General features: G+C 50.2%; 2 protein-coding genes across 3 annotated transcripts; both read right to left on the bottom strand.

Annotated features, from left to right (window-relative positions):
- Positions 1 to 347: 347 nt before the first annotated feature.
- On the bottom strand, positions 348 to 2,267 carry TOMM22 (translocase of outer mitochondrial membrane 22). The gene is made up of 4 exons (XM_058022813.1): positions 2,114 to 2,267; positions 1,895 to 2,013; positions 1,479 to 1,596; positions 348 to 1,075 (listed from the first exon to the last, which is right to left on the bottom strand). The coding sequence occupies exons 1-4, from the start codon at positions 2,222 to 2,224 to the stop codon at positions 1,001 to 1,003; spliced, it is 423 nt and encodes a 140-aa protein (XP_057878796.1). The 5' UTR covers positions 2,225 to 2,267; the 3' UTR covers positions 348 to 1,000.
- Positions 2,268 to 2,359: 92 nt separating this feature from the next.
- On the bottom strand, positions 2,360 to 5,827 carry CBY1 (chibby family member 1, beta catenin antagonist). 2 transcript variants are annotated; one of them, XM_058022815.1, is made up of 5 exons: positions 5,511 to 5,827; positions 4,766 to 4,875; positions 3,959 to 4,064; positions 3,760 to 3,875; positions 2,362 to 2,946 (listed from the first exon to the last, which is right to left on the bottom strand). In XM_058022815.1, exons 2-5 carry the CDS (start codon positions 4,841 to 4,843, stop codon positions 2,866 to 2,868), a joined length of 381 nt encoding a protein of 126 aa, XP_057878798.1. In that variant the 5' UTR covers positions 4,844 to 4,875; positions 5,511 to 5,827; the 3' UTR covers positions 2,362 to 2,865. The 2 variants fall into 2 exon arrangements, with proteins under 2 accessions (XP_057878797.1, XP_057878798.1); XM_058022814.1 differs by lacking the exon at positions 5,511 to 5,827 and having other exon boundaries at positions 2,360 to 2,946; positions 4,766 to 5,108.
- Between the last annotated feature and the right edge of the window lie 4,490 nt (positions 5,828 to 10,317).

Here is a 10,317-nt window from a genome sequence, read left to right as displayed (position 1 = left end):
AATATTAAAAATGGAAAAAAAAAAAGTTTCCATATAAATGTCCTATCACTTCTGTATGTTCAATTGAATTGTTCTGTAACAAAGTATGTAAAAGATAAATAAATTTTTTTCTTTGGTTATAAAACCACCACGTTTCTGTGCATTAAGAACCTTGAACACTGGACACTGGTGCTGAGGTAGGATCACCTCCCAGAATTCCCTTAAGCCAAACATGGCTTCCCCACCCCTCTGAAGGTGACAAGGCCACATCTGTTCCTTCCACACTGCCAGGCTGTGCATGAAATGGAGAGATCCCTACCCAGAAATCCCCCGGCAGCTCTGAAAGAACTGAGCCTCCCTCAAGGACATCTATTAAAACCACACTGCTCAGGTTGGATTTATTTAATATTCCATACAAAAAAATACGCAGCTGATGTCTGTTCTACTTTATGAGGCAGAGAATCTGCGTGGATGTGATCGTCTCAAACCTGGCCTGCTGCTCCCTCGGTTCTCACACACACACAGCTGCAGTGAAAGTGTTTCTGCAGATGCATCTTCCCAAAGAGTATTTTCCATGGGGTATTGATTGCCACCGGCACCCCTCCTTCCTCTGCTGGGAAAGTCACACTTCCTGCCACCACTGTCCTTCAGCTCCAAATCAGGCAGGAAAGCACTTGTTGTGTCTGCCTGCTGCATTTCAAAGCCTGACCTGTGCCCCAGGGTGTTTTGTGGGGGCAAGAAGCTGGCAGAGGAGCTCCCCCGGTCCAAGTCTGTAACTGGTTATGGCATAGTGATTGAATAAAAGGAAATACTCATGATTTCTAAAGGAGAGGGGGATGCAGACAGGAGCCATCATCAGGTCCATAGGGGGGCTTCCCTCCCTCGTTATGAACAGGTCAATGTCCCAAAGGATAACCAAAAATAAAAAGAAAAAATGCCCTGGCCCAACAAATCAACAGTTCAATATATCATAATCGCAAGGTCTTCCCACTTGATATGAATCCAACTCAGCTTCCGCAAATTAGATTTTTCCCGACAGCGGAGGCAGGGCCCCTGGCATTCCCCCTGAGAGCCCTGTGTTGGGTCCGAGGAGGATCTGGAAAAAAAAACATTCATTGAGGAGTTTCAAGGACACAAGATGTCTTGCCATGCTGTCCCCCCTCCCCCAGGTTTTGGTGGCACTTTGCAGCACCAGCCCCATGCCTGCTGCAACAGCCAAGGTCAGTGCCCAACCACAGCCCCTACCGCAGCCCCTCACAGCAAGTTTTAGCTGGTAAAAACCAGGTTGGGCTTGCCAGGCATTGCCACCACTGGGAATCAGCAGGATTGTCCAATGAGAACACCCAGTCGGGGAATCTGGTGGGATGAGTGAGGCCACAGCATACAACAGAGTGCACCCTTCTGCCCCAGCGACCCCAGCACTGCTCACAGCGGGAGGTGCAGGCACTCCCGGCCAACTCTGCAGGGCCGGGACAGACGGCTGGGCCTTCCTGTCTCACCTGTCGCTGCTGCAGCTGCTGCTGTTGCTCCATCTGCAGTTTTTCGGTTTCAAAGACGACAGGAAGAACCAGAATCATGAAGGAGGTGGTGCCAATCCACAGAGCTGCCCTAGAGAATCTATCAAGGATAAAGAACCCTAGGAATCAGTTCTTATTGGCACAATCCCGCGTTTCCCTTCCGTGCCTCAAACATAAGCCTGCCTCCAAATTCAACCCCGAGCTCCGGGGTGTCCCCTTATCCCCGCCCTTCCCAAGCAGCCCATAAACAAAGCCCGTGATTCTGCCGCTCCCCGCAGGCCCCGCACTGCGCTACCAGCGCCCAAAGCCGCAGCGAAGGCCGGCAGAGCCGCCCGCGCCCCCGCTCTGCCCGCCGGGCCCGCTCCGAGGGGCTCCGGCCCGGCACGCCGCCCCCTCACCTGTACATCTTCTGCGCTACCGTCAGCGAGAGGTCGAATGTAGCCCCGGCCGCCGACCGGACGCTCTCGGGGAACATCTCCGTGAGTCCCCACAGCCGCTCCGCCAGCGTCTCGTCCAGCTGCGGGCGGCACCAAGCATGTCAGGCCCCGCCGCACGGCCCTGCGCGCCCCGCGGGGTCACCGCGCCCGCCCGGCCTTCCCCGCCGCCTGCCCCGATACCTCCTCGTCGTCCTCCTCCTCCTCGTCGAGCTCGTCCTCCAGCTCCTCGGCCTTGCCCGCGCCGCCCTTGGGCAGCAGCTCCTCCGGGGACAGGGACGCCGCGGCCGCCATCGCCACCAGACAGGACGGAAGGAGCGGCGGCCAGAGCGCCGCCGGAAGCGGGGCCGCCCTCCCGCCACCCAGCCCGGGCCGGGCAGCGGCCCCTGGCGGCCCGGAGGAGCAGCGGCCGCCCCCCACCCCGGTCCCCGCCGCACAGCGCGACGCGTTACAAACACCCTCAGATACGGGTTTTAATTGCAAGGTTTTATAACAAATATGCAAAACTCTCGAGAACGGGCAACTCCAGCATCCTGCTCGCCCAAGGCAGACGGTGAAGTTTGTACGAGCACCCGCGGGCTCCCCGCGGTGGGGGCGAGGCAGAGGTCTCCCCGCTTCGGAGAGCAGAGAAGGCGAGCAGGAGCCCTCACGGAGACGGATCGGCCCCACCGCCGGCTGTCCGGCTGCCTGTGCTGGGCTGCGCTGAGCAATGTAGCAAGATAAAGTGCTCTGAGGAAAATCGTGTTAATTAACAGCGCTGTGGTGCCAAACCAGCCATTAGCAGTACCCACGGCACCACACTGCGCTGGAGGCGTCTCAGCACTCGTGGTCCCATGAAACAAAGTACCTCACACAGTACCAACATGCCTGGGAGGCCCGAGCCAGCCCCAGCATCCTGTGGGCCAAGACCCAGAACCAGCCTGGCCATCTCTTGTTCACTTCTTCCTCCGGCTGTGCTGCTTCAGCTCCTCCAGCTCCTTCTCCATGAGGTGGGACTCGGCAGTGGTCTCAGAGAGCTGGAACACACAGCAAACAGCAACAGGAGGGAGTTAAAAGCTGGTGAGGCTTTTCCAACTTCACCGTACAACCAAGATTTACAGCCACAAGCCAGGTCCTGCAGGAGGCAATTTGTTCCTGTTGAGCAAGGGGGAAGCTGCCATGTCATGTTTCACTGAGATTGCCTGGAAAACCTGAAGAGCAGAAAGTGCTTCTGCTGAGTGTTCCAGCCACAAAAGCCATTTTCCAGTTTTAAAACACGTGAAGGGTAAGGAAATAAAATATTTGTTTAGAGTGACATAAAGGCTAAATCACTTATTAACTGCGAATAGATGTGTGTTCTATTTCCCTGAATGTCTCTCCAGATTTTAAGCATGAAACCTGTGATCTCTGGGTAAGGCTGAATTTCAGTTTATTTACTGGAAATTCTTTCATTCACAAAGGATACGTGTCTCACCCCTCATGACAGCAGATGGAAGCTTTAATCTTCTGTGACCAGAAACAGTGGCTGTAACTCAGTTTCATAGTTACGGAAGAGAATAGAGTGGCAAGAAAAATGCCATATTCTGTGCAGAAAGGGAAACAGGAGACAGCAGGGACTTCTGTCTCTCACAGTGTTCACAACAAGCTCTGATGTGGCGGGAACCTTCCCCTCTTTCCACAGAGGGGATCAGGCTTTACTCCCACAGTCACTTTGCCATTACACCCATGTTGCACGACAGAGTAAAGCAGAAAGTGGGGTGCACTGAGAGAAGCCTTCTTCAGGGAACCCAGCACCCTTTGCCCGGGCATCCCCACTGCTATGGGCAGGCAGGAGCTGGGCAAAGGCTCACCATGTCCAGCAGAATGTCCACTTTCAGCCGAAGTAGGTTGTTTTCTTCCTCGAGCTGCTGGTTTCGTTTGCGCAAGCGCTGCAGTTCCCTGCGATCCCCCAGGAAGCCTCCTGATTCTTGGAGGAAAGAAGGAGGTCAAAATACAGATTGTCAGCCAACCATGGCAACTTCATACCAGACAAGCTGGGCTGTACTCTACCTGAAACCCAGTGGCCATTTTCGAACTTCAGGCTCTGGCCAGCAAGGTTCATTGTGGGGGTGCCATATTCCAGGCCCAGCTCAACCTCACGGGTGGATCTATCCAGCTGCATGGAGAAGATCACACTCAGAGTTTCACAGAATTCCAGAGCCATCCCCTGATCTCCCATTTCTTAGTGACTAGCATTCCAGTGGAAGATGCTGATCCAAATGGCCTCTGGAAGCTTTGAGCATGTACTCCTTTGGTCATGTACTGCTGCAGTAGAGGACTGGTTCCTCTCACTGCCATCCCTGCACTTCTCCCACCTACACTCTCATCCATCTCCCTGCACTTAGAGACCACAGGTGGGAATTTTTCAGTGACACAGTTCTGGGCTGCAGGTGTGGTGATGATGATTCTTCCCTGAGCTATTCCATTTCTAGCTTCATGTACAGTCACAGTGATCAGGAATGGTGCTGCACTGCAGCAAGAAAGCAGCACAGTTGGAATAACAGAATATACTGATGTGGTAAGAACCCACAAGGATCATCGAGTCCAACTCCTGGCCCTGCAGAGAACTGTCCACAAGAGCTGCACCGTGTGCCTGAGAGTATTGTTCAAACACTTCCTGAACTGTCAGGCTTGCTGCTGTGACCACTACCCTAGGAAGTCTATTCCAGAGCCCACCCACTCACTGAGTGAAGAATTTTTTCCTGCCCCAGAAGCAGCTGGGAGCCCTTGTAAGGGTTATGGCACTGACAGCAAGAGCCACCCACCCCTGGCACCAAGACATGGCTCCTGCAGCAAACCGCAGGTGCGGGCACTCACCAGGTGCAGGTTGGACAGGGAGGCCCATTTCCTGGGGGGCGTCTTCTTTGGGCTGAAGGAGTTGCCAAAGAGAGGCATTGCACACTGCTGGCCAGGCCTACGGCGGGCTCCTGAAGGAGCGGGAGAGACACAACAGCTCTGAGGCGGTGGGCCAAGAGCAGTGATGTTCTCCCCAGGCATGTTCTCCCCAGGCAGAACCCCTCATTCTCTCCAGTGAGCTTCTCCCCAGGCAGAGCCCCCAGCTCTCGGGCAAGACAGCGATGTAGGGGGGTCCGGGCCGCCACCCCGCCACTGCCACCGGGCAGCACCGGCCCTCGGCGGCCACGTCCCTCGCACCTCCACCGCCACGTGACCGAGCCGGGCGGGGGGCGGAGGACGACGGTGCGCGGTGTCCCCCCCCCCGCCCGGCCGGTACCCCCAGTACCGCGCGGCGCGGCACCTCGGGGGGGCACGGGCCGTACCACCCCACGGGCACGCCGAGCAGCTGAAAGGGGACCCCCGCGGGGCGCTGTTCCCCGCACGGGCCACCACCGGGATGCTCCTTTGTTCTGCTTTCCCTCCCGGCATCTCACTGGCGAAAGCAGCGGGCTCGGCAAGAGCGGAGCCGAGGAAGAATGCCCCCCAGCCCCCATCCCCCCCGCGCCGCAGTGGTAGGGTCAGCCCCGCGGTGCGGGGGCGGTTGGGCCGGGCTGTTCCATCGAGCTTCGCCTTAATTCCGGGGGGGGGGGGGGGGGCGGGGGCGCACCTCTCCGTTGGGCCGCGCCCGCTCCCGGCGCTCGCGTCCGCCGCCGGTGGGATCCGCCGCGTGTCCCGGGAACGGTTTGCGGCCGCCGCGTTGCCGGGGCGATGGGATCCGCGGCTCCGCTCCGCCTCCCGTGCTGGAGGCAGACGGGGGCGGAGTGCCGGGCAGCGGGCTCGGGGGTCGGCCCTGCTCACGGGGGCAAGCTAGTGCCGTGCTGACGGCGTTTTCCTTAACACCTTCCCTAAAATGCTCGAATCGCCTGGAAGAGTTGTTAAAAATGTTTTTTATGGGGATTGTTTGTTTATTCGCCCAGCTAAATAACTGAACGCCATTAGGCAGAGAACCCTCCCTTGCTTGGGAGCGCTGGAGAAGAAGTGGAGGAGATCTGGCGTCCTGGACTGCGCGGGTTCAGGGGATGATGGATGAGGAGCTGGAGAGAGCAGAATGGTTCAGAATCACAGAAATCACAGAATCAGTTCGGTTGGAAAAGATCTCTGAGATCATCAAGTCCTGTCTTTGGCCGAACACCACCACCACGTGAACGTGACCGTGACACTAAGTGCCATGTCCAGTCTTTTCTCAAACGCCTCCGGGGACAGTCACCCCTCAGCAGCAGCAGCTCTTCACACGCCTTCCTTTGAAGCTGTCCCAGCAGCCTGATTTCTGTGCACGTTGCAAAGCCCTCCCTTTCAGCACATGATGGAATAAATTTAGATTCCTTGTGTTACTTGCTGGCTTCTATTCCATGGGAGGTGGCAGTGGCAGTTGGTTTGGATATTTTGAATGAATGGCATGGGTATGTGACATATATCACCAGCACTTTTTATGTTACAGAGGCAAAATGCCACTCCTAAACTATAAAGTAATTCTCCAATATATTAGAATAGCAATCTGAAGTTACTTGCTTCATTGTTAAAAAAGCTTATGTTGAGCTTCCTGGGGCCTTCCTGAAAATTTTTGGATTAATGAGGTACTAAGATGCTGACTTTTAGTTAAAAGGGAACAATAAAGACAAGAAGAAAAAAAAAAAAAAACAGGGGGCAGGGAGATAAAAGAAGAAAAGAAGAGAATCGCCAACATTTTGATTTGGTTTGTACATGTATTAGTACTCCAGGAAAAAAAATTTATCTAACAGACTTTCATTCCCAGAGTGCTTAATTGGCACCCTGCCTTAAGTGAACCAGAAAATTGCTCACTTGGAATGAGAATTGGAAAAATAGCACAGTTAAATCCGGTGACTTGAGAGAAGAAAAATTTCTGGTGCTGCTGTATCTTTTGGTAGTCCAGCTAACCAATATCTGGTTCTTGCAGGACACATACTATAAAAACAGTTGCTTTCAGACCCAGTATAGCAGAGTCTGTGCACTGGAAAGCTGTGATTTTTGCAATAAGAGAAGTGATTATAATGGGGTAGGGGGGGAAGTCAACACCCTTAAAAGTAGAATAAAAACTCACTGCTCAGAGCAAGGCCTTTGTGAAGTAGCTGTGGCTTCTATCACCATTTAATACCCACACGAGTGTGCATATATTGGGTAAGAAAGATGAAAGGAAGGTCCAGATAAATGAAGGCAAGAACTTTGGAAAAAAAGCTGAGAGCATGTAGAATTACAGTTTTAAAATGAGAACACAAAGGCAGCTCACCTGGGTGCTTATAAGAGCCAGAGACCGTACAGGAGAGTGAGGGACTGAGCTCAGTTTGGTTGGGGTGGTTTTTTCAGTAATGTTCACCTCCCTAGAACAAACCTGTATGCTTCAGCACAGCTGTTGCTTGAGGTCTCCTTGTGCTGAGCAGGATGAGTGTAGTAGAAATACACTGTAATTATTATATAACTACACTGTCTCATGCATTTGGGGTCACAGAGTGACTCTCTTACTGCCTCTTTCTGTGGAGCAGAGACTTGGAAAAAGCCAGGCAGCCTATCCCCACTGCCTTGGCATGGGAGGTGAATGTTCCTCCTGGGCCTGGTTGCTGTGCCCACAGTGAATAATCCCTGTGTGAATGGTCTCAGAGTTGGTAGGGCTGGTCAACAAGAGTTCAGAAATCTTCCCCTGGAGACTAAGAGAAGGAGGTTCAGTGTTTTGATTTCTGCTGCGATTTGCTTCAGGAATCTTTCTTTTCCTGCATGGTTTGACAAAATTTCATTTCTCACCAGACTCCATTTCCTTGAAAAATGCTACGGAATTTCCTCACTACACCAACCTCCCAGAGTATTTTGGCAGCAGCTTTTCATCATTGTTTCTCCACCTACATCAGGTAGATACCAAGACAAGAACTGGCTGTTGCTGTTTCTACCATTGTCTCTCAGTAAATTGCAAATACATACATATATATATATATTTATATATAGTTTGACATACGATTCTCAGCTATGTTAAGAGCATTATGGTGCAGTAGTTGTATCCTTCTGTTCCTGTCACTCTGTGGGGAAAAGAACATCTAGCACACACACTTTCTCCAGGACAATAACTCCAGAGATCACTTAGGAACTGCAAAAGCCCGTTAAATGGTGAAGAACCTGTATGTTACAGTCCTTGTGTAAGGAAGCTGCCTATGTTCCCAGGAGGACATCTTGGAGAACACTGGTGGAAGGCTGAGAGATTGACAGGATGGAGATAGGGCTGTAGCACATGGCAGTGTGGAAATTTTGGAATAGATCCAAGCTGTTCTTGGTAGCCTAATTTGGAGCATCTTCGTCAGCTTTTTTGGCTCAAAAGTGATAGAGAATCTATAGCTTAGATGTTCTCAGAGCTGCCTTTAATTCCATAGTGTGTCACTTGCTTTTTCTAATATATGCTGCAGGATTGTTATTGTTCTGTGTTATATCAATATTTACAGGGAAACCCCATTGACTGGTGAATTCAGTAGACTTACTCTAGGCTTACTCTGAGTATTTATTTTAGTTACTGTATTGAAAGTTGCTACATTGCCTGGTTGTTACAGATAGGTAAGGCTTTATAAAGCCTTACCTATCCTGAGTTAAAAATCTGTAAACTAAAATTTTTTGCATATTGAAATTAATTCCCTGCCCAATTAAATTTTTCAGCACTGAGGTAATTCTTGTTGTCTCAATGCTGTGCAGTTAAAGATGTCCCTTCTTTTAGAATCCTAAGTACCTCACCTATATTTTGTTGTCAAAGCCGACACTTCTTTTTCTCTCTCTGTTTCTCTATTTCATTATAGCTAACTCAGGAGATAAAAGAACAGCCGTTTCACTGCTTTGTTAAGAAACGTTGCCTCCTCCCGCTTGACTGTCTCAGGTTCCACCACCAGGAGGCCCTCATTCCAGTGCTTATAGCTAGGCAAAGAAAACAAAAGCAGTGAAGTGGAGAAACCCATCTTCACAAAAGTAATCTGAAATTAATGCTTATCCTAGAAATTGAGATTTTCAGAGTACTGCGAAAGCATCTATTAATTATTTATTGCAAATATCCTAATATCCAACTGTCATGGATGCTGTGACTTTTGGAGATAATGGAATGTCTGTCACAGGTGGTACCTTTCATTGGTACCAAGAGCTGAGTGATAGCCAGGAAAGTTCATGCCTCTGTCTTCTGGATGGATCTTAGTAACCTATAAAAATAATAAAATACAGTAAAGCCAAGTTACATTTCTCATCCCTCATGTGTGCCTTCTATCAGCTAACAAATATGCCTTCACCTACTTTGCCTCTGCCTTCTCTCTTTTAGCTACTTACTTATTCACAGGTTCTTAATTCTCTTTCACTTTTCACAGCTCGCTTTTATAGTGTCCTAAAAGTTCTAAATATCTGCACTAACACTCTTTCTGATTGTTCTATTTTGCTAACGAAACTTTTAAAGAAAGGAGGAAGGAGAAATGTTTTTATCCTTATTATTTTACCAAATCACGTACTTCTTTGCTACTGGCTTTTCAAAGCTGCAGTCATTGCCTTGGATGAAATGTAGAATTTGTTATTCAAAAGAACACTGTGTACATGGTCTCTGGACTAAAAAGTATGTGGAGTTGTCATTATTTTTCCTTAAACCCTATTTATTTTTCTCTTCACTGCTGAGTCAAGCCTTGTCTTGCTTGTTTCCCACGGTCATGTTTCAGTACTGATGAGTCCAAGACACAGCTTTGCAATGCAATTTCAGAATGGATGATAGGTGAGAACAGTTTTGCTCCTGTCAGGAAATGCAGCTCCTGCAAGCTGTAAGTTACCCTCAGTTGCCCTTGTCTTTCAAACTCAGTTCCTGCCTCCCTTCCCTGAATTCACACATACATACAACATGTTTACATTTGTGTACTTTGGCCTCTCTAATATGGTCTAACGTGGAAAACATATATCCTCTGCTGTAAGAACAAAAAAAAAGGATAAATAAAACCATGCACGAAATATGCAAAGTTCCCAGGCCTCTGAGAAGATTTTCCAGTCATTGATCACCATTCTGGCCACACTGTTCACTTGAAGGAGTTTACACAAATACACAGGTAGCTGAGCCACTCACATGCTCTGGAGAGAATCCTTTGCTTCCTGACAGAGTTTGCTATGAGGGTGTCCTTGGTGACGGGGAGAACAAAGGTTCATAGAGCATGTGCTGCCCACATAGCAGCGAAAGCTTGTGTTAAGCTTTATTTCACTCTGTTCCTGTTACCTGGCTACTCTTTGCTTGCTTCCACATCTTATTTCATTCTTTTCCTTGCCTCTTACTTTTACATCTGTTTCCATATCTCACTTAAGATGTCCTTTCCAGGAAATGAGGAAATTGAAGCCTCCAGTCTGTACATTCCTGATGAGCAGATTCAGGAAAAGGGAATACCAGGGAAAGGGCCTCAAGCATCTCTCTGTGT

This window comes from Melospiza georgiana, chromosome 4 (assembly GCF_028018845.1).
Source record: "Melospiza georgiana isolate bMelGeo1 chromosome 4, bMelGeo1.pri, whole genome shotgun sequence".
NCBI lineage: Eukaryota > Metazoa > Chordata > Aves > Passeriformes > Passerellidae > Melospiza > Melospiza georgiana.
This window is presented reverse-complemented; position numbering and strand designations above follow the sequence as displayed.